The sequence below is a fragment of the Echiichthys vipera genome (assembly GCF_963691815.1).
Source record: "Echiichthys vipera genome assembly, chromosome: 6".
NCBI classification, from domain to species: Eukaryota; Metazoa; Chordata; class Actinopteri; order Perciformes; family Trachinidae; genus Echiichthys; species Echiichthys vipera.
In genome coordinates this window covers 4,589,624-4,612,556 of record NC_139831.1, presented here as the reverse complement: position 1 = coordinate 4,612,556, position 22,933 = coordinate 4,589,624, and the positions used below count along the sequence as shown (strand labels likewise).

General features: G+C 41.7%; 3 protein-coding genes across 3 annotated transcripts; all 3 read left to right on the top strand.

Annotated features, from left to right (window-relative positions):
* Window positions 1–934: 934 nt before the first annotated feature.
* srp72 (signal recognition particle 72) lies at window positions 935–12,223 on the top strand. Its single transcript, XM_083915719.1, has 19 exons — window positions 935–1,044; window positions 2,799–2,919; window positions 3,573–3,693; window positions 3,994–4,137; window positions 5,521–5,632; window positions 5,719–5,750; window positions 6,695–6,819; window positions 6,990–7,047; window positions 7,147–7,278; window positions 7,389–7,517; window positions 8,048–8,120; window positions 8,514–8,578; window positions 8,691–8,786; window positions 8,922–9,025; window positions 9,364–9,441; window positions 9,906–10,043; window positions 10,166–10,203; window positions 10,479–10,638; window positions 11,094–12,223. The coding sequence occupies exons 1-19, from the start codon at window positions 945–947 to the stop codon at window positions 11,272–11,274; spliced, it is 2,007 nt and encodes a 668-aa protein (XP_083771845.1). The 5' UTR covers window positions 935–944; the 3' UTR covers window positions 11,275–12,223.
* A 1,455-nt stretch (window positions 12,224–13,678) lies between these two features.
* Window positions 13,679–14,761, top strand: LOC310947934 (snRNA-activating protein complex subunit 1-like; the record flags this gene model as incomplete). The annotated part of the gene is made up of 1 exon (XM_083914918.1): window positions 13,679–14,761. One exon carries the CDS (start codon window positions 13,679–13,681, stop codon window positions 14,759–14,761), a length of 1,083 nt encoding a protein of 360 aa, XP_083771044.1.
* A 1,407-nt stretch (window positions 14,762–16,168) lies between these two features.
* Window positions 16,169–21,400, top strand: arl9 (ADP-ribosylation factor-like 9). The gene is made up of 4 exons (XM_083915490.1): window positions 16,169–16,563; window positions 18,375–18,552; window positions 18,645–18,820; window positions 19,894–21,400. The coding sequence occupies exons 1-4, from the start codon at window positions 16,306–16,308 to the stop codon at window positions 20,068–20,070; spliced, it is 789 nt and encodes a 262-aa protein (XP_083771616.1). The 5' UTR covers window positions 16,169–16,305; the 3' UTR covers window positions 20,071–21,400.
* Window positions 21,401–22,933: the final 1,533 nt, after the last annotated feature.

Genomic DNA, 22,933 nt, shown 5'->3' with positions numbered 1-22,933 from the left:
GTTAAAGGCTAGTAAAAGTGAAAGTACGGTGGCTCTGAGGATTTCCTATTTGTTGTTGTGTTTTTATGCTTTGTTGTGTTTTGTGATTTGTTAGAATAGAATAGAATAGAATAACAACAGCATTACACACAGACACATCGAAACAGTAATATAAAAATACAATATAAAAGATAACAAAAAATAAAATGTCTAAATAAGCAGACTAATTGTTGTGAAAATGTAAACATATAATATAAGGTGCATTGGACAGATTATGAGAAAAACACAAGGTGCTTGCGATTGTATTGTTGTTGTGTTTTGTGATTTGTGGTTGTGTTTCCTATTTGTTGTTGTGTTTTTATGATTTGTTGTTGTGTTTTCCTATTTGTTCTTTTGTTTTTATAATTTGTTGTTGTGTTTTTTGATTTGCTGTTTTGATTTTGCGTTTCAGGGCATGTAGTTATGTAGGCCTGTGTATATAGCTTTTATTTTATTTTCTATTTGTATTTTGTCTTGTTTTTTTTTATTTCGTCTCGTTTTTATGTATCACTCAATCACTTTTTGATTTTGCTTATAGGTTTTTGAGCTGCTGTAACACGTGTGTGCGATAAATAAAGTTGATCTCATATTATTTGTCAAATACAGCCGAAATGTGCTCAAATATAACCAACTACCCTAACAGATTACTGCTGCAGCACAGACTTACTACCTTCTATGGCAGCTCTGCGAAAGCCGAACTTTATTAATTGGCAGTGAAGGCGTCATTTGTCTGCGTCACTACTAAGTGAGAAAAATACTGTATAAATATTTTCTTTACATCAACTCTGAAAATAACGTCGTCGTTTATCAACAATCTCCAGTTTGTGTTTTTATTCTTTTTGTAAAATGTATAAATAAAATTCCTGTTAACCCGGAAGTGTTTAACATTCTTCTTCCGGTGACTCCGTAAAGCCCATTCGGCGAAGATGGCGAGCGGAGGAGTTTCGGTCGCTTCGCTGTGGACCGAAGTAAACCGTTGCGGTCAAAATGGAGACTTTACAAGAGCCCTGAAAGCTCTGACTAAAAGTAGGTACCCCCGTGTGCTCCCGTGGTTACAAACGGAACCGGAGGTACCGTCGGACAGCAGACACACGGTCCAATATGCGGGGAGTTCACTGGCTCAGCCCGGGGCCAGCTGCATGGGCAGCTGTTAGCATGTGGCTATGCTAACGGCAGTTAGACATCTACTTGTCAGGTCTCTCAAACACCGAGTTAGCTTCATATACCAAACCTCGGCTCATAATCGTGTACCTAAGTGTTGTAGCTACAAATCCATCTGTATTATGTGAAGTTATGTGAAGTAATTGAATCATATTTAGCTCCAGAAATGCGCCGTCCTTCCCTGATGAGTGACGTGTCCCTAGCCTAACCGCTTACTTATTATGGTCGGCAGCTAACCAGCTCTCTGTCAGCTGTCACCAAACCGTTAAGTGCCTGTTGGGTTTTTTCTTTGTTCACAATCAAAATCAGAGTGTCGTCACAAACTCTAGATATAGAAACAACATATATTAGAAAAACAGAACATTAATATATGGTAGAGATGGAGATACCTTGAATAACTATCGCCCTACATCCAATTTACCCTGTCTGGCTAAATAGTCCTGGGTCAGCTCTCAACTTAAGCTTTTTTATCTCAGACTGCTCCCTTTTAAATCATCTCAGTCTGGTTTCAGGGCCAACCATAGCACGATCTCAGCAATCACCCTGGTGACTAACGACATCATATCGACATTAGACAGGAGGTCTCATTGTGCTGCTCTGATTATAGATCTATCCAAAGCATGTGATACAGTAAATCATTATTTGCTCTTGAGAAAATAAGATGCAATGGGGTTGGATGTTGATGCATGTGCATGGTTTTGTCAATGTGTAAAGCCTGGCCATACGAAATCAGATTGTTTGTCTGTTAGTGGAGGTGTACCGCAAGGGTCTGTCTTAGGTCCATTGCTGTTTACGGTTTCTATTAATGATATTATTCCTTCTGAAAATGGCAGTAATTTCCATTTATATCTGAACGACACAAATTATGATTGCATCAGTCAGCATCTTAACACCACAACTGGCTCAGAAATTGAAAGAATTGCGGAGTACAAATATCTTGACATCTGGCTCGATGAGGATTTCTCAAATTAGTGAACTCATCTTAAAGTCGAGACAGAAATTTGCTTTCTGGACAGAAACAAATCTTGCTTAAAAATTAATAATGTAATCAATATTTCCCCTGCCATTATATTATATGGTAGGGGAAAACGGCAATCCCCTGCCCGCCTTGAACATCAAGTTAAATTATTGAATTGTATTTTCTAAATAGTGTCAGATCCCAACAGGAGTCATTTAAGGATCCATTTCCTATAGAACAGTTCTGTCCTTTTAGTAAACGAACTAAACAGCCTTATGTTATGTATCTTATTTACACAACGGCATGTACATTTTGTCTCTACGTGGTTACGTGTTTCCAATTTCTCAGAAAACTCTGACAGCGTTGGAGATTCACTTGTTAAAAGATCGTTTTTAATTGTTATAGACCTCTTCTGCGTTTCTAGCACACCCCATAGGTACTTGTACTCCTCTACAGTGTTCACAGGGACCCCCTGGGGGGAGGCAGGGGTCACGTGTTCTCACCCTCCTCAGATCCACTACCAGCTCCCTCGTTCTTGTCACGTTGAGCTGCAGATGATTCAGATGTTCTTCGAATAGCCATGTTTTCACTCAACAGTATCTCAGTGCGTAGTTGGCACCGTTTCTTTAAACATCTGTGTGTTTGTGTCCTCTTGTCGCAGTTCTGCAGGAAAACAGGGATGATGTGACGGCTCTTCACTGTAAAATAGTTTGCCTTGTTCAGAATGGCAGCTTCAAAGAGGCGCTGAATGTCATGAACACCCATTCAAAGCTGCTTGGCAGGTAATTATTAACTCTGTTTATAAATCTTAATATGTATTGATTAGTAAATGCATTGTTAATATTTACACTGGAATTGTCCGAGTAACCAGACAGAACATGAATAGTTTAATAATCCATTATTTTCTTTTTAAATCAAGCAAAAACACTAAACTTTGATTCTAGCTTCTCAAATACTCACTGTTTCAAGTGATTGTAAAATGAATATCTGTGTGTTTTTGGACTGTTGAACTGACAAAAACATGTGACATTTATACCATTAATTTACCATTCAAGTGTAATTGTAGAGCAGCAGATAAACGGGCCTTATAGGGTGTAGAAAATAAGTATTAACGTACATACTACACATTCAAACACAAACTAAAATAAACAGAAAAGACTTGAAATCTTCTCTTGAAACAATATATTCTGTCTTGCAAACTTCAAACCAGCAGAAAGGCTCTTCCATACTAATCATCAGCAGTTCCAGTCCTATTTTATTATAAAAAATATGTCATTTGTTTGATGCTGTTATGAAAACAGTTAAAGAATATTATAATTGAATGCAGTTTTTACTTATTTTATGCTTTACACATAACACTCGACACATGACTTCCATGTGTCGGGGTTGGCACTATCTCTCCGATAGACTAATGTTTATCTCTCTTCTCTCTCAGTGATGTTGTGTTTGAGAAGGCGTACTGTGAGTACCGGCTGAACCGAGTGGAAAGTGCCCTGAAGACCATCGAGACCGCTCCGGAACAAACAGACAAGCTGAAGGAGCTTTACGGTCAAGTGGTAAGGCTGTTTGGATTCTGAAACTATTTATTATTGTTGTGTGCTTTTGATTTGTAGACTGTGTACTTATGAGACCTTTCAAGGGAAAGAAAACTGCGTCCTTGCCCACCTCCTTGTTGATGTGGAGCATCTCTCGAAAGCACACAGTCCATAAGACGTGGGATATGACTCCTATTTGAATCTATGCATCATGTTTACTTTGTTACTGTCACCTCTCATTAAAACTACTTTTAATAACTGAATCAGTGTTTGATTTAAAGACTCCTGCTGATCGGAGATGTCTCTCTTTTTATTGTCCAGTTGTACAGACTGGAGCGCTACGATGACTGCAAGTCCGTCTACACAGATCTGATCAGGAACTCCCAGGATGAGTACGAGGAGGAGAGGAAGACCAACCTCGCTGCTGTGGTGGCTTCTATGAGTCAGTGGGAAGAAGCTCCATTGGTAAGCACTCAATTTTTGGGGCTTTTTGATGCCAGTGTTTTTTTGTGTCGTTGATCCGGACAGTGTTTTATGTTTCAGTCACGCGTAGGTAAATCTCCGTCCAAATGAAAACCCCAAAACACATTAAAGCGCTGTCAAGAGCATTCCGAACCGTCAGTGGGCAATATAACCCTAACCCTAAAGCCATGTCAGTCAGTTACACACACAAAAAGAAGAAGACAAGGATGGCTGCAAGGGCGCATTGATCATTCTGTAGCCATTCAGACGCCTCTGTTCCTCAGTATAGTGACAAAGTGTGTAGGTTCGTAAACATGTCACCGTGGTATGGTGGATAGCACTGTCGCCTCACAGCAAGACGGTTCCTGGTTTGAATCCTTGCTGGAGCCCTACTGTGTATTTTGCATGTTCTCCCCGTGTCTGCATGGGTTTTCTCCGGGTTTTCCAGTTTCCTCCCACAGTCCAAAACATGCTTGTTTTAGGTTAATTTATGACTCTAAATCACCCGTAGGTGTGAATGGTTGTCTGTCTCTTTTCATCTCTATGTGCCCTGCGATAGACTGGCGTCCTGTCCAGGGTGTACGGCTCCGGCCCCCCTCCTCCACGGTCCCGACAGGGACAAGCGGTTGAAGATGAATGAATGAATGTCAAACTCCTGTTAGCGGTTAGAACCGGTGCTGTGTTGGTCACGTCCGCGATGAACAAAACGCCGCCTCATTCGTGACGCAGAATAAAGGAGAAAACTTTGCACTCTCTGATGTCACAAGCCAAAACCTCCAGTCGACACGACAATGCTGAAACACTGAGGTTTCTGAAAATCATCAGTTTTCTGAGAGATCTGACCTAAAACACAGTCTGTGTAGACAAAAGGCAAAAGCACATAGAAAAGGCTGTTTTAAAACATACATGCGTACTGTGATAGACTGGCGTCCTGTCCAGGGTGTACCCTCCTCACGCCCGTGGCAGCTGGGATCGGCTCCAGCCCCCCCACGACCCCGATAGGGACAAGCGGTTGAAGATGAATGAATGAATGAATGACAATGAATGTTTTCGGTGACCTAAAACACAGTGTGGACAAAAGGCAAACGCACATAGAAATGGCTGTTTTAAAACATACATGCGTACGTGTGGACTAGGTCTGATGCTCTTCAAGAGCAACTTAAACTGACAAAAGTGTTAATGTACCTTTTCATCTGGGGACTAATGAAGTTGTCTGAACTGAACTGAACTTTAACACAGCGTGTTTGAAGTGGCAGGTTAAATTTCTGGAACAGCTCCTCTCACATAGACAAATACATGTAAAAGAAAGAGATTCATGGTTTCAGCTAATTACTGTGAATGTAATATATATTTGTTCATGATGATTTGTTATATTTTCTTCTACAGGAAGATCTGGGTCTTCCCGAGTCCACGTACGAGCTTTGCTACAATGCTGCCTGCGCTCTGATTGGCCAAGGACAGCTCACAGAGGCCCTCAATAAACTACAACAAGCGGAGGGTCAGCCACACTCTTTCGCTTTCTCTGTCAACTTTCTATTTTTCCCATTCTCGATTTGACATTAACTGGTTGTTTTTCTTCCACAGAGCTTTGTAGAGTCTCATTGGCGGACGATTCGGTGAGTGTGGCCTTGTTTTTCTAAAACATTGAAGTATCATTCATCATGTTTTCATTTTAACATCTTTATCAGTAAAATAGTAGAAGATGCTTCAGAGATGATGTGATTCACTTTGTGGAACATATTATATTTGATCTTGAAAGATATTTAGGGAGTTTATAAACTTGCCTGTGAATATTCTCATTTGTTCAGGTCATCGTTATCTCCAAAGCAATTTCAGTCAAAAGCAACTGGACTTGGTTATTTGTCTAGGAAGACGTTTCACCTCTCATCCAAGAGGCTTCATCAGTTCATGTACACATCTGACCAGGCTGGGACTGGACCAACTAAATGCATGGAGATCCAGGTCTTCAACCTCTCACAAGACTGATGATGTCACTGGAACCCTTTGTGCTCCAAGCAAAGGTCGTTGGCACTTGGAGATAGTTGGACCAGTCTCGGCCTGGTCCTCGGCCAAGTCCCAGCCTGGTTCTGGTCCTGGTCCAGTCCCAGCCTGGTCAGATGCGTACATGAACTGATGAAGCCTCTTGGATGAGAGGTGAAACAGCTTCCTAGACAAATAACCAAGTCCAGTTGCTTTTGACTGATATTGCTTTGGAGATAAACTTGGAAAAGGCACAAACAATTATGGAACGCATTATTGTTGTTATCAGTAAAAAAGTGTTGAAAGTACTGTGGATAGACCTTGCTGAATGGCGGCAGAATGTTCAGTTCCCAGAAAAGTCAGGACAAAGATTGTGATTTTGAAATTGATAATTGGTTGAGTTGAAATGTTATTGCCATTACAATCAACTAGAAATTGATCACATGTGAATTATTATTATTATTATGGTGTTTTTTTATTTTCAGTAATGGTGTACAACAATGCCCATGCTTGTCTTAATACTGTTGGCTCTCTACTTATGCCGGACAAATCCCTGTCACTGCTGCTTTGTCTCTTTCAGGATGTGACTGAGGAGGACATCGAGTCTGAGCTGGCCGTCATCCATTCTCAGATGGCGTACGTGATGCAGTTACAAGGTCGGACCGACGAGGCTCTGCAGCTCTACAACCAGGTCATCAAGCTCAAGTGAGTTCAGCGCTCATCACATTTAATGGGCTCCCTAACACACGTCAAAATAAGGATTTCATATTCTAGTTTGAACTTGTGTTGTGATGGTACTCGCGCACATTTAAGTCCATACGTAAGTCGTTAGCAGATATCAAATCGATATTCCATAATATGTTCTTCATTTACAGGCCATCCGATGTGGGGCTTCTTGCTGTGACTGCCAACAATATCATTACAATAAACAAGGTGAGTGCATGATAACCGCACGACTGACATCAACATGCCAACTGGTTCAGATGTGTTTATTAAAGCTCTGTGTGTGTCTGTGTGTGTTTGTTTTTCTAGGACCAAAACGTGTTTGACTCAAAGAAAAAGGTGAAACTGACGAACGCTGAAGGTGTTGAGTACAAACTGGCGAGGAAGCAGCTGCAGGCCATAGATTTCAACAAAGCCCTCCTGTCCATGTACACTAACCAGGTAGATAGAAAGCTGTTAGGATTCTGATGTAGAGAGTAACGGTAATGCCTCATTATCCTTTTATGTGAGATGTTTTCACTGATCACGATTTGCTGATTTGCTGTCAACAGGCTGACCAGTGCAGGAAACTGTCCTCCAGTCTTCAGTCTCAGAATCCTGGTCACCCGCGGCCGGTCCTCATCCAGGTCGCTCAGCTGTGCCGGGAGAAGCAGCACAGCAAGGCCATCGAGCTGCTCCAGGTAGAAACTACAGACACTGCTGGGTTTCTTCAGACTGACTCATCTCATCTTCAACCTCTTATCCGGGGTCGCAGGGGCAGCAGCTTTAGCAGGGGACCCCAAACTTCCCTTTCCCGGGCCACATTAACCAGCTCTAACTGGGGGATCCTGAGGCGTTCCCAGGCCAGTGTGGAGATATAATCCCTCCACCTAGTCCTGGGTCTTCCCCGAGGCCTCCTCCCAGCTGGACGTTCCTGGAACACCTCCGTAGGAAGGCGCCCAGGGGGCATCCTTAGTAGATGCCCGAACCACCTCATTCAGTCTGACTCGCCTACTAAAACAAGCTTTTCTCACAAACGCACAGGGCAACAGTGCAGAGTTATTGTAGCTTCTACACTTCTGACGGTTATGAAACCGTAACATTATGTAATTAGGTTGATCCTAACATCCCTAGACTTGACTGGAGTAACTAAGTTCATATGATTTTGTATTAATTCAGTAAGTTGTATTTTCCTAAGATAATCAGAACTGATTATTCTTTTGTTTTCCAGCAATTCTCAGACCAACATCCAGAAAGTGCATCTGGCATCAAACTGACAATGGCACAACTGTATTTAATACAAGGTACTGGTTTTTATATTTGATGTGTTCAGACAGGCCGACCTCTTTGACTCTCTTAGATCAGGATATCAGTTGAAAATGTTTCCTTAAATGAATACATGACCAACATGTAATAAACATGTGTAGTGGAATGAAAGCATGTTTAATTGTTTAACTGATTAGTTAAACCAGTTTTTTAATCATCCGAGTGCTTAAACGTTCATAATTAAGAAGGTACAACTTCTAATTGAAGATTTCAAAGTGTTTTGTTGCCCTTTAAAATTTAGTTTTCCAGTAATAAGCTTTATTTTCTACTGACTTTAAGTGTAATATGTTACATTTTGGGCTTTTCCATCGTCACAATGGCTGCATTTGTGTGCTAATGTTTTGTTTTGGGTCTTTTTTTTTGGTCCTCAGGTCACGTAACAAAAGCTTGTGATGTCTTAAGGTCCATTGAAGAGTTCAAGCACAAATCAGGGATGGTAAGGCTGTTTGGATTGATTACTGTTTCTATCAATGATAGACGGTTAAACTGCCCTGGTCACTCGATCAACTCTCACACTGTTCCTCTGAACTGCGTCATTAACTCCTCAGATTTCCGCTCTGGTCACAATGTACTCCCACGAAGAAGATATCGACAGCGCTATTGAGATCTTCAAACAAGCTATCGAGCACTTCCAGTCTGAACAGGTTCGTGTCCCAAGTTTGGTTTCGATCCCACAAAAATCAAAAGGCCACTCTGGCGAGACTTCCTTTGAACCGGACACTTTCTGAATGTTTCCGCTGTGCAGTCATCAGCCTGTTCTTCTTCCTCCTCCTCCACAGCCCGGATCTGCTGCACACTTGGCACTCGTCCGAGAAGCTGCCAATTTCAAACTGAAGTACGGGCGGAAAAAAGAAGCCATTAGTGATTTGGAGCAGCTGTGGAAGTGAGTTACGGCCATGCAAAACACTCTTCAGGTTCAACATGTGTGGAGTATTTGTGGGGGAATCCCATAATGTGCTCAATCAATCTTGTCGGCATGAGGTCAAGTAACTCACGTTCATCAGTTTGTTAAACGGCGTGATTAACATCATTACAAGGTGCTCAGAATATAAACTCAGTGTGAAGGCAAAGCATTTATTCATTTACACATTTCTGCAGCTCATCTGTGAGTGTTTTAACTTATCCATTTTTATGTTTGCATTGTGATGGTCATAAAGTGTTTGGAAGTCTTTCTTTCACAACAATGAAGCTTAATTATATTTTGTTTTTTTCTTGAAACAGGCAAAACACCAACGACATCCACACACTGGCACAACTCATCTCGGCGTATTCTCTGGTGGACACCAATAAAGCCAAATCGTATCCTTTGACCTACTGAAATGATCGAAATGGACACTAGAGCTGAAACTCATTAGTCGTTCTTCATTTTTCAAGCAAAGCTTCCAAACATGCGCTGGTTTTAGTTTCTCAAGTGTGAGGATTTTCCCCGACCCCGGGATAAGCGGTTGAAGATGAAAATGAATGAATATCTTTGTCTTTTTAGACTGATGATCGGATTAAGAGGAAGGCGTATAAAGATGCCACCACAGGCCTCAGGAAAATAAAAGGGGATTTTCCACTACTTGACATTTCATAGACAAAACGACGAATTGCTTTTTTGTGAAAGTAGTTGGCTGTTCATTGCAGAGAGCATGCTGTTAGCCTTGGCGCTCCATCCGGTATCATCCAACCTGAGATCAGGAAGAGCCGACTGACCAAAACAAATGGTGAACATTTCAAATGTCAAGTAGAGAAGTAGTTATGTCCTCAGCATTCCTCTCCAGCCTCAGCAAGCACCTACCATCCGCAGACACAATGGCGCTCAACGTGGACGTGGACGAGCTGGAGAACTCCCACGGAGCCACCTACGTCAGGAAAAAGGCTGCAAAGGTCCCAGGAGAAAACCTTCCCAAAGAACAAAGGTAAACCCTCGATACGCTCATTCACATCAACTCCACCGATTTCACAACATTTTCTGGATTTAAATATAGAGTGGGATGGATGAGGCTCCTGTTATGCTAACACATCTGCATTTTCTTCACAGCCAAGGCGAGATCAAAAAGAAGAAGAAGAAGAAGCGAGGTATGCCATCAATTACATTGTGATATTCTCCAAAATAACAGAAAATGGCAAATAATCTCAGGAAATGTGTTGCAGCAATGACGTCTTCCTTATTAGCACATTTAAAATAATTTACTGTTGCAGCATTTAAATGGGTATTGACCTCTATGGGCCACCAGCAGGAATTACAACAATATTATAAAAGATTTTTCCTATTATACAAGAAGCTTTCAAAATCTATTGACCTCAGATACTGTGTGTCACATGTGCTGAATCCTCCCGATCTTCTTCTTCAGGCAAACTGCCCAAGAACTACGACCCCAAAGGGACCCCTGACCAGGAGCGTTGGCTGCCCATGAAGGAGCGCTCGTACTACAGAGGCAAGAAGAAGGGAAAGAAGAAGGATCAGATCGGGAAAGGCACGCAGGGAGCAACAGCAGGAGCTTCGGCTGAGCTGTGAGTAAAGAATCACGACGCGCACGTGTATGCACATCACCTGCGCGTGGAGTTGTCTGGGTGCAATTTCCTGTAATTGAGACCCAGCAATCAACTAATGGAGGAAAAAGACGCGAGGTTGGCCTTTTTGTTTCGCTGCCAGTGAACGCTGAGTGGAGACGTCCAGCTGCAGTGCAGAAGCCAAAACTAAAAATGATTGTCAGTCTCAGCCAAAGTGGAAATCCATGTGGTGAGACTGTCTGAGATGCCTCTGAAAGAGAGGCAGTGTCATTTAAAAAAAATAAAAAATTCAAATTATTCATTGGCACAAATGGCATGAGGTTTACCACACATCACATTTCAACGTATTTAAAGGGTATAAAGGTGAATTTTAGGTGCACAATGTTCGTAGAAAGAACAAATACTCCCTTGAAAGCGACCTCTCTGACACGGTTTTGGCTCTTCCTCTGTTCCAGGGATGCCAGTAAGACGGCCAGCAGCCCCCCTACCTCCCCCAGACCAGGGTCCGCGTCCGGCTCCTCTGCGGCCCCCGCCAGCAACGTGGTCCCCCCACGACAGCAGAAACCCGCGGCCTCAGGGGCCACGCGCAAGAAGGCCCCACAGAAGAAGAAGAAGGGAGGCAAAGGCGGCTGGTAGTCGGGAGGAAAGCGACACATGAGGCGGAGGCGCCACGGTACTCCGATGTCTCACCAAGAAATCATTTCTCTCTTTTTTTTTTTATGTTTCACGTTTTAATTGTACTTTTTGTTCAGTGAAATATGTGAAACCAAAAGCTCCCCTCTTCGCTCATCAATTTGTAGCGTGAAAAGTAAAGAAGAGGGGGAGGTTATGGGACAGTTCCACTGAAAGTAACTTTATTGTTGCTCTGCAAAAGTAGATTTCTTAGTGTTTTTACTTTTTAACTGGTGACCTTCTGAGGTCAGAGTACATCTACACATATTTCACACCTATTGTTTTGTTTTAAAGGTCAGATGAATGGAAACAAACGTCTTGCTTTGCTGTTACCTGTTGCTTTTTTTGTTTCTTTTTTATCAAAATGACACATTTATCTTCTTGTATGTGTCAGATTTTTAGACCATGCTTTCAGGAACATCTGTAAATAAACACCTGGTGATAATAGACTGTTTGGTTGATGGAGCCAACTTCTATTCTATGAAGTTTCAATGAAATCATTAAAATCATGTCCCTCCTGACATCTAGGCCTTATTTTCATTTAATTCAGTGTCATTTTTTGTTACACTGTTAATGAAAGACTCCACAGATCAGCTCCACAGTGGTTAGAATAAAAGAAAAACCTGCTTTTGCAAAGTAACTTGAAGTTAAATTTTGTGAGAATTGTCCTTAACGCTTCATGGGTCTGAGTATTAGGACATCGTACTCTGGCTGTTTGTTTTCCTTAAACTGTCTCTTTACTTTCAGTCGGCTGCAAAGATGCGGTGTCAAAGAATATTTATTTTTCAACCCCTGTGTTGGTCCAAATTCAAGCGAAAGAATTTAAATTCTTGAATTTAATTCTGTCCGATGCATGTTTTAGGACCAAACAGGTGTCCCCTTTGTTAAGTCTTAATAAAACCCTTAACAATCACACACGACGTCTGTGTTTCATGCATTTAACTAGATGACTGAACTGCGTGTGCATTAGTTATTTATTTATTTATTAAATGTAATTTTATTCTATCCCCTTATTTAGATAGAGGGTTCCGTAGGTGAAGCCCTCTGGTGGTCATACAGTAGACTGATATGATTCATCATTATTGAATGAAATTCGTGAACATAATTATCAAATCAGTTAGAATAAAATGTGTGGAATAGGACTCTGCCTTTCAGAATGAACGCAGTTAAATCTAATTTTCTTTCAAATAATCCCAGACTAGGTCCCCCCTTCTTCAGCAAATCTAGATGTGTAAAGTAACACTGAAATGAATGTACGTCTCATCTCATCTTCAGCCTCTTATCCGGGGTCGGGTCGCGGGGGCAGCAGCTTTAGCAGGCGACCCCAAACTTCCCTTTCCCGGGCCACATTAACCAGCTCTAACTGGGGGATCCTGAGGCGTTCCCAGGCCAGTGTGGAGATCTAATCTCTCCACCTGGTCCTGGGTCTTCCCTGAGGCCTCCTCCCAGCTGGACGTGCCTGGAACACCTCCCTAGGGAGGCGCCCAGGGTTCATCCTTACTAGATGATCCTGAACCACCTCAACTGGCTCCTTTCAACGCAAAGGAGCAGCCGCTCTACTCCGAGTTCCTCACGGATGCTGAACTTCTCCCCCTCTCTCTAAGGGAGACTCCAGCCACCCTCCTGAGGAAACACACTTCGGCCGCTTTTACCCTCAACCTGGTTCTTTCGATCATGACCCAGCTTTCATGACCACAGGTGAGGGTAGGAAGAAAGATTGACTGGTAGATCGAGGGCTTTGCCTTCTGGCTCAGCTCTCTTTTTTCGTCACAACGGTGCATTTTTAATTTTATTCGTTTTTTTAACCAAGCAACATTGTTTTAGTCTAGTGTTAGTTTTCATTTTAGTTTTTAATTTAATTTCAGCTTAATTGATCAGTACTTATTTTCCTTGTAGTTTCAGTTTTAGTTTATTATAATAACCTTGCCCAATAAACATATGGACTATATAAGGGACTCTGCTCCTCATACCTGAATCATTTCCCTAATGTTGAACAGTCGTATTATTAATAACGATACAAAGAAAATGTGTTGTGGCCTATTTTCCCTAATTCCCTATAAAACCACTAAAATATTGCTTTACCTCGCTTGTCATCAGGTTCATGTTAATGAATCATTTTTCTAACAGTTACAACCTAATACCATATTACAAGTTACATTTGAACAAAGGTTGAAAACTAATTTGTCTGATTATTCCATTGCCCCCTGAATGCAACACCCTTGTAAACCACACCTGATGGTTAATTAACTGACTCCTCCTCCTTATGGGCGTGGCTCTCAGGTATTTTGCCAATTAGGAGCTCTTTCAGACTTCTGACAAACAGTTTGAGCGTGTCCTTGTGGTCTCAGGCTGTTGTTTTGTGGACAGGATGCCTCGTGAGCCGCCCATTTACTCTGGTTTCTTTTACCAACCTCTGACTGAAGACGTGGAGGAGCTACTTGCTCGTTTCCAGCAGAAAGACTCTGTCAGGTATGAGGAGTTCTCAGCTGTCTGGAGGGAGATGTGCTTCTCGGATGTTTTTCTAGGTTTCAACAGTGTGTCTGAAATGAAGAGGTTCTGCAGAGTAGCTCTGGCTACAGCTGTGAAGTACTTCCTGCCTCCGCACAGCTACCAGATCCGAGTGGGAGGCTTGTATTTGATGTTCGCTTTGTACCACGCGCAACTCACCGTCCCTCCCGTGAAGATAAGACTCGCTCTGGGGGACTGGGCTCTAGTTCAGAAGTTTGTCAAGGACTCTGTGGATTCTGGGCATCAAGATGTCGTCTACATATATCAGAAGCTTGTGTCAACCAAAGCCATACACTTCACCGCCATGCAACAGTTTCTCACCTTCCAAAAGCAGAGGAAACCAAAGAAGGAGCCTGTGTGCGCAGAGTTTCTCGGGAGGTCCACGGCCGTCCAGGAGCTCCTCTGTGCAGACATCCTGGAGGAGGTGACCGGCCTCCAGAGCCACTATGAGAAGCTGAAGGAGGCCACAGTGGAGGTCCGCTGCCAGGCCACCATGACCCATCGTGACTTCTCCACCCGCCTGAAAGACTGCATGTCAGAGTTCATCACTTGGCAGCAGAAGACTTTCTCACAGGATAACAAAGGCAAGAAATCCATTGACGAAGACGAGGAGGAGACAGCCGAGGCCGAGTCCAGCAGCAGGGCCAGACTCCTCTCCTCCATCAAGCAGAAGAGCTACGGCAACTTCCAGGAGGCGTGCAAGTCCAGGAGGCACCGACAGGCCGAGACAGCGGAGTCCTCCAACTCGGGGACAGAGCAGTTCCAGGAGACTGTGACTCTGCGTCGAAAGAGGCCGCCTCCCTCGCTGCGGGCTCGGACCTGGAAGAGTCTCGGGGTGACGCGGGAGGAGTGCAGGCTCCAGGCCTGGCTCCTGAGTGCTCCCGAGCAGCAGGAGAGGGTGCCGGTGAAGAGGATCAACCAGGCAGCATCTTTCAAACCATGATAGGGAAGACTTTCAGATACACAGAGAGGTTCTGTCCTTTGTTTCTGTTCTGCAGGTTAAATAAAGTGCATCTTTTAGTTCGATCAACTGTTGGGTTTGATTTGATTTTCACTGATTTTGCATCTGTTGTTGGACAGGAATCCTTTAATTTGTTAATAAATCTATTTCACAATTGTCCCACCTTCTTGGTTTCAATCCTTCAGAATTGCCTGTGAGAAGTTCAGCATCCGTGAGGAACTCTGAGTAGAGCCGCTGCTCCTTTGCGTTGAAAGGAGCCAGTTGAGGTGGTTCAGGATCATCTAGTAAGGATGAACCCTGGGCGCCTCCCTAGGGAGGTGTTCCAGGCACGTCCAGCTGGGAGGAGGCCTCGGGGAAGACCCAGGACTAGGTGGAGAGATTAGATATCCACACTGGCCTGGGAATGCCTCGTGATCCCCCAGTTAGAGCTGGTTAATGTGGCCCGGGGAAGGGAAGTTTGGGGTCCCCTGCTAGAGCTGCTGCCCCCGCGACCTGACCCCAGATAAGAGACTGAAGATGAGATGAGATGAGATGAGAATTGCCTGTTTGAGTAAGAAAAACGTTTGGCTTCACAATCTGGTGTGTTGTCTTTTCTCAGGTGACTCCACTGGTTATTTCAGACATTTAAAAGGATCTGTCATAACAATAACAATAACAAATATATTTCATTCCAGTAAAAAACTCAAGTAGGCTGCGATTAACTAAATAAATGAGGCAAGGCACGTTTCAACAACAAGGACATTCAAAGTGCTTTACACAAAACAATAAAAGCATCTGAAAGAAACATATATAAAATGTCTTTCAGTTACAATAATTGCAAAAAATAAATAAAAACAAGCAAATAAAGTCATTTTTCATGAAATAAAACCAAGAATATCAAATTAATGGAAGTTATAGTGCAGTTTAAGCAGTTTTTAAATTGTTTTCTTTACTGAAAGGCAGTGGCCAACAAAAAACAATTTAATCTCTTAAATCAGGATTTGAAAGAGTGTGTTCCAGATATTCAAGATTTAAGAAAACTTTATTTATCCCCAAGGGAAAATTAAATGCAAGGCACAAAACACAGAGCAGACATTGCACAACGACAAGAAAGAGAGAAAAGAGTGACTAAGAATAAATAGATAAATAATGATGATAATAATAAACAGAATAAAAAAACAAAGAAAACAAATGTGTACATGTTAAACAGGTGAAAAACTGGATCTGATTCTTTTATTTATTCATCTTTATTGTAAAGAAGCCATGAGTTTGATGGTTTTTGATGAAACTATTCCGGGGGTAATGGCGCCTCCCAGCGGTGAGATTGAGACACTACATCAACAAACAGCGGCCCGCTTCATCCCGGAAATGCCGTCTGGAGGAGTTCCTCCGCAGCTTCCGGTCTGGTAATCCACTTGTTGAGTCGCGGAGGAGGACGAAGAAGTGGATCCAAAGTGAAAACTCAACTTAAAAAGTCCAACAATGGCGGGAAGGGACGGTTAGTTAGACGGAGAAATAGGAAAACAGAACCCGGCGGTTGTTGCACCATGTTCGGTTTGAGGGAAGCCGGTGTCCTCGGCGCCTCCGCCGTCCTCGCGGGGGGAGTCGCTTATCTTATCTGGAACTACGCGTCCTCCTCCGGGGAGAAGAAGCCGGAAACACGGCCCGGAGGGGACGGTAAAAGTGTCCGTGAGGAAGGAGAGCGGGACACGGGGGAGAAGAGAGAGGAAGCGGCGGCTGGAGAAAGTGTTTGTTTCGCTGCTGCTGCGCCTGTTGTTGCTGCTGGAGCTCCGAGAGCGGCACAGGTAAAACCGTTGCCGGGGAAATAAACGCTTCTATAGGGACACACCTTCATGGAAGCACCGCCGGTGGACGGTGTCGGGTTTTTAATTTTTTTTTTTTTTACGTTATTTATTTTTTATTTTATTTTATTTTTTTATTAATGAATTAATTAGTAATTTTTATGTTATGTTTTATTTATTTTTAGTTTCTCTTTAAAGGTTTTGGAGTGTTTTTTTGCTTAATTTTAATTTATGTTTTTTGTTTGTTTTTATATTTTTATTTTTTGAATGTTATTTATTAGGGATGCACCGATATGAAAATTTTAGTCGATATCCGATATTAATATAGCTGTTATTGCCGATAACCGATATTTACCGATATTGATAAATGTAAAAAAAAAAAGGTTTCTGAGATGATAATGTTTTTTTACTGACTGAAAATCTTGCAAGCTTAAATTTTTGAATATTTTCCTTTATTTTCAAAACATCTTTTACCTCAAAATAACAAGGCTACCGTAAAACACAAGTAACCAACCCATAGACTATAAAAAGGTTTTTAGCGACCTTGTAGCAAGTGTGTAACTGAACTAAAGTACGGTTTAACTCCCTAAACTCACAAAAGTCCTGTGAGAAAGTTTGGATCATGAATAACAATCATGAACGTACAGTAAATCAAAACAATATCCTGACCAAGTTACTCACGGCAGCCAGATATTTATTAGATTGCGAAACCTGTTTTAAGCTCAAGTCGCTCCATTTAAACTCAAATCTGTGAAAAAGGCTGAATCCAAAACATCAAAAACATGAATATCACATTTTACAGCTTTCACTGCAACAATGCAAACATAAAAAACACAGTCATGCGGACGGATATAAACATCTGTTGTTAATATCAGCCCATTTTAACTCATCAGACCGACGCCGCTATGTTTAAAAATGACAAACATCGGCCGATACCGATATTAATGCCGATATATCGTACATCCCTATAATTTATTACATTTTAATGGTATTTCCATTTTATTTTTTAAATGTTTCTTCCATGTCATTGCTTATTTATTGATTTATTTGTATTTTTATTGACGTTTTTTCAAATGTACATTCACTTCTCAAATACATTCAAATTGTCAAAATGTTTTTGAAAACAAACGACAGGATTCACAAACAAAGAACAGTGCAGGATATTTGTGACAATAATACAAAATCATAAGATAAGATGAAATAAAAACAAATTTGAACACAATCATGAACACACAAGGGTTTAGCTCATTTGTATATACAATTATAAGATTTTTTTTATTTTTATTATGAGTTTTAAATTGGATTTAATCATCTACTCTCAAAATATACATATTTATAAAAGAAAATAGAAGGCATGTTGGAAGTCCATAGGTGACTCGGCTGTTGAGCAAGGCACCGAACCCCCAACTGCTCGGGGCTCCGATCCATTGGCAGCCCCCTCCCTCTCACATCTCTCCATTAGTTGCATGTACATAGGTCCTGTTTGTGCATGTGTGTGTATTTCGGGCCTGTGTGTGTGTAACATGAAAAATAACAGTGAAAAAATGTAATTCCCCTTTGCAGGATTAATAAAGTAATAATTCTTCTTCTTCTAAAACCTAAATATATTTAATCTAAACTATTTTTGGTTGATAATTTAATCAAACAGTTGATCATAAAATCGATTATAGTAATTGTTTCAGCTCATAATATCAAGGTTCTCAGGTGTTGATGCATCCTTAGATTCATTTAGTAGAAAAAGTATCTTTATGGTGTCAGTGCAGAAACTGAACTGCAGGTAGCAGCTTGAATGTGTTCTGGTCTGTGTGCTGCAGTCCAAGCCTGTGGAGTCAGCGGGGACACAGGTGCTGGTCCTGGGTCTGGACGGCGCCGGTAAAACCAGCCTGCTGCACTGTCTGTCCACGGGGAGCCTGGAGCAGGACATGCAGCCGACGCAGGGCTTCAACGCCGTCTCCATCAGCAGAGAGGACCTGCACATCGAGTTCCTAGAAAGTGAGTGTGAACTCTGAGCCCAGAAGAGATGATGGCCGCTCACTTCTGCTCTGAGTCAGTCACAAGTTTAATGTCCTCTGTCCGTCTCTCAGTTGGAGGCACAGAGGAGCTTCGGCCGTACTGGCAGAAGTACATGTCCAGGGCCCTGCTGCTGGTGTTCGTGGTCGAGTCCTCCAACCCGCAGAGTTTCCCCGTCGCTAAGAAGCATTTACACGAGCTGCTGGCGTTCGACCCCCGCCTGCCTTTAATGGTGCTGGCCAACAAACAGGTGAGCATGACAGACAAATACTCCAGACTCTTTTCAGCAGAAGCCTTTTGTCCTTTAAGAACATTGGACAATTTCAGGGCTCAACAGTAACAGTTGCCATTGGTAACCACTTTGAGGAACTGACAACCTATTCTTGGCCTTCGGTTGCCATCAGTGGCAACTAGGCTCGGGCAGTACCTAGTTTTTCCTACCCCTCACCCTAAGTTCAAGTTTGTTACGTTCCACACGCTCATCTTTAACTCTGAAACTCATAAAATGTCAAAGGACAAAAGGACATTTTCTTACAACTGCAGAAATATAACGTGCACCTGTTGGAGAGACGAGCTTAAGTGCTTTGTTAACTCATTGTATAAAACACACAAACTTGACAGAAACAAAATAAAACTCACCAAAACAGCTCGGTTCGTCTCAGGGTTCCTACGGGTGCTTGCAATCCTTGAAAATCCTTGAAAATGCTTAAATTTTAATGTTTTTAAGGTTTGAAAGTGCTTGAAATTGTATCTGCGTTTCTTTCGCAAAAAATATCTATAGAATAGGAATTTAACTGAATTTCGTATCCATCTGTTATCGCAAAACAACAATTTTAGTTGTTTATAGCATAATTTCATCTCTTTTTAACGTGATAAAATGTGAAATAATACTTTTTAAAATTATGTGTGTATTTGTAGAAATGTGTAATTTACCACAGCTCTAATGTGCTGGAAAAGCTTGAAAATGGAGCATGAAAGTGCTTGAATTTGACCTTGGAAAGGGTGCACGAACCCTGTAGTCTGTTCAGACATTCACCAATTTAACCACATATTGTCAAAATTAACCTTTTAAATCACAGAGAAACACCTCCAGCCAAAAACTGATGTATGCAACCAATTAGTTACCGTTGAGCCCTGAGTTTTTCACGCAAAAATGCTAAATTTACACCAGTTCCATGCCCTGAAATGTGAATATTTGCTGATATTTGTAGTTTTCAGTGATATTTAAATGTATAGCGGGCAAAAACAACTTTTAGTAAAAGGCTAACGTTTCAACGCCAAGTGCATTTCATCCGTCTGACGTGTTTTGACTCGTGTTTCCAGGACCTTCCAGGAGCCAGCGGCATCACCGACCTCCACGACGCTCTGTCTCTGTCCGAGGTCGGAGACCGCCAGTTGTTCCTCATCGGTACCCACGTGAAGAAGGGCGAGGCCCAGCTCAGCTCGGGCGTTCAGGACGCTCGGGACCTGATCTTTCAGATGGTCTGTGACGGCAGATAAGAGGCTCTGTCGGCGGTTGTCACTTAATCCTGTGTTTTTATCAACGACACACCGGGTCGGCCGAAACTTTTATTTATTTATGAGAAAATGAAAAGGTATTTGTTGTTTCGGCGCGGTGTAGTCTGGATGTGACTCTGAGAACTATTTTCTTGTTACCAAACGACCAAATCTTAATAAATGAGTTGGTTTTTAAAAAATCTTTATCTTACACCACTTCTTACAACCTGTGTTCAAATGTACTTTTCACCAAATATTTGTTTTCACCCAGGTCAGGTGTCACCACGCGCTTCTTCCTCCGCGTGTCACTCAGACACGCTGTGGATGACGCTGCTCAGCCGTAAGGTTTTAATGCAGACTGTCAGATTGTGCCGAACCACGGTGGATTTATCTCAGGAGCCGCTATGTGCAGCTTTGTCACCAGCTGATGAACAGTCCGTCAGCATCAGAGACAGGGTTTGTTACGGACGCAAGCAAACATTTAAAACGCACTGTCGGCTGTAACCAACAGTTATTTCTCTAATTTGGACTCGTAATGTCTGTCATAGTCTACGGAGTTTTCAATACCTCGACATAAAGACTGAAAGCTTTTAAGATTTTCATATCAACTGATAACGATCTGTTCCATTCACTCACTATTTTGTACGTAAATTCAAAGCTAAACACCAAACTGAAGGCTGCTGTATTCAGGTCAGTGTTGCTACGCGACATCATTTCAGGGTATTTAAATTTTCACCCTTCAAACAGTGACTTCTTTTTGCCTGTTGGGGCGGCCGGCATGCAAACGTTACTGTTACTGTTACTGTTAGAGCTTTAAGGAAAAAAAGACGGTGAAAGTTTTTCTGATGTGCCGTTAATATTTAGAAAATAAAGCATAATTCAACAGGACACTCAACTGCAAAATAAAAGCTGAATGAAACAGGTCGATCTTTAAAACCATTGCTTTTATGACAATGTTACATACTGTGGTAAGTGTTAAGTCTTTACTATTTTAAAAGGGAATTTACTTTATCTTAAAATACTCTTAAAATGATTATTTCTGTCATGGCGCTCAGCTGCTCGTTCCTCGTTGTTTCGTCTTAATACTGTTTTATTTTGTGAAGTCTGTTTGAGTCACTGTCTGTTAACTCTGGGACAACACTGCTATGTGCAAAGCCTTCATTTGTACCATTTTTGAAGAATGTAAGAGCACATTTTTAAGAAAAAAGAAAGTCATACACATTTTCAGAGCTTTTTTCCTAACGCGAAACACGTCCAACTATTGTATTGTGTGAACAGTTTGTCTTGTACACCGTTTTTTCACACTTAAATAAATTGTTTCCACTACACTGATCGCTGTGACTCGATGTGCTTTCATTGTAGCTGTGAGAACTGAACTCATGACCTTCCACACGGTTGGAGTCTCTCTCTACCATCAGGTCACCTGGCGGCACCACATTTACGAGTAAAACTAATTATAAGGGCTTATCTGGAGAGGGAGACTGACCTCTCGTGTGTCTTAACAGCTCCTGACGTTTCCTCTGTTGCCACGCCATCAGAGCGCTTTTCTATATCTGGAATCTGATCCAGAAATACCGCAGCAGCACAGCCGCCCTCACCGCTGACCTCACCGCTGACCTCACCGCTGACCTCCATGTATCACTTTTCTTTCCAACACCCTGCCTCAGAGGTCTTTAAGACGGCAGGCAGACGGGTTGAGTGTGCAGACTCTAGTTTCAAGGAGTCGTCAGGTGGTGAAGTTGGTTGCCAAGGACTCCTGGCTCCGTAGCAACAGAAGGAGATTAGTGCGACACCGTCAACAGGCAGCAAACCGACACATCCAGTCGCCGGCTGCTGCTGTGAGGTCAGATGGTGCCTGGGAAAAGGTACATTTACAAATGATGTGTGACACAGTCTGCAAATAACTGTAGTCTCATATTTTCTGTTTATTCTTATTTTATTTTGCTGATTCTTGCAGGGATGCAGTGCAGATTTGGTCCATCACACAGGTGAAGTAACTTCTAATATATATATATATATATATATATTTATATAAACTTATATCGCAGATGTAACTACTGTGCTTACAGGAGAAAATGTACCAATTTGGATGAGATCAATTTAACATAATGTCGATTTTTTTTAGTCCCAGCGTGTGATTGTTTACTAATTTGTTTATGTTCTTATAATTTCTATATATTTATATAACAGCAAACTAAATAATAAAAGTCTCATCCCACCCCGGATACTATCTGTTTGACCCTTTATATAGATATTTATATTTCATATACATTGTCTTTTATGTTCCTATTTTAAATATTTTTATAATTTATTTCTAATTTCCCTTCAATATGTGTGACTCTTTGTGTGTTCATGCACCGTCAGGATTGCTTTTTAATTTCTTTGTACTCTGCAAAAACAAAGGAATGCTATTTTATATTTCATATTTCATAGAAGTGCATATGTGTAACGATATACAGTACACATCCTTACAGTTAGCCAAAAGAAAGTAACAAATAAACAGTTGAAACAGCAAAAGTAAAGGATTAGGAGTTGGGAACCCCCACGTGTCTGAATGTGTTGCATTGTCTTTATAGCACACAGCTTTTTAATTTCATCTCTAATTTACTTTTTTAATTTGTTTTCATCTGTTTCATGTCTTTTTTTCTGCCTTTCTGACCTTAGGCCCTATTCTTCTGTAGGTTAATGTGATTTCCCCTTCAAGTTTTGCCTTATTTTCATCTTTATTGTTTTTATACAGGCAGTTAAAAGTTAGAAGAATATAATCTGGTGATGCGTATTCAAAGTCGGATCTAAATTGTTTTCTCTCCCGTGTTTGTGTCTTAAAAACAAGTGGAAGAAAAGGTTTTTCCAGAATAATCTGCCT

What these genes read in the sequence shown, in the direction of transcription:
- srp72 (XM_083915719.1), top strand. Translation starts at nt 945, where the DNA reads ATGGCGAGCGGAGGAGTTTCGGTCGCTTCGCTGTGGACCGAAGTAAAC. An exon ending in CCTGAAAGCTCTGACTAAAA is followed by an intron (nt 1,045 to 2,798) that starts GTAGGTACCCCC and finishes CTCTTGTCGCAG; the next exon opens with TTCTGCAGGAAAACAGGGAT. An exon ending in ACAACTGTATTTAATACAAG is followed by an intron (nt 8,121 to 8,513) that starts GTACTGGTTTTT and finishes TTTGGTCCTCAG; the next exon opens with GTCACGTAACAAAAGCTTGT.
- arl9 (XM_083915490.1), top strand. Translation starts at nt 16,306, where the DNA reads ATGTTCGGTTTGAGGGAAGCCGGTGTCCTCGGCGCCTCCGCCGTCCTC. An exon ending in GAGCTCCGAGAGCGGCACAG is followed by an intron (nt 16,564 to 18,374) that starts GTAAAACCGTTG and finishes TGTGTGCTGCAG; the next exon opens with TCCAAGCCTGTGGAGTCAGC. An exon ending in GCACATCGAGTTCCTAGAAA is followed by an intron (nt 18,553 to 18,644) that starts GTGAGTGTGAAC and finishes TCCGTCTCTCAG; the next exon opens with TTGGAGGCACAGAGGAGCTT.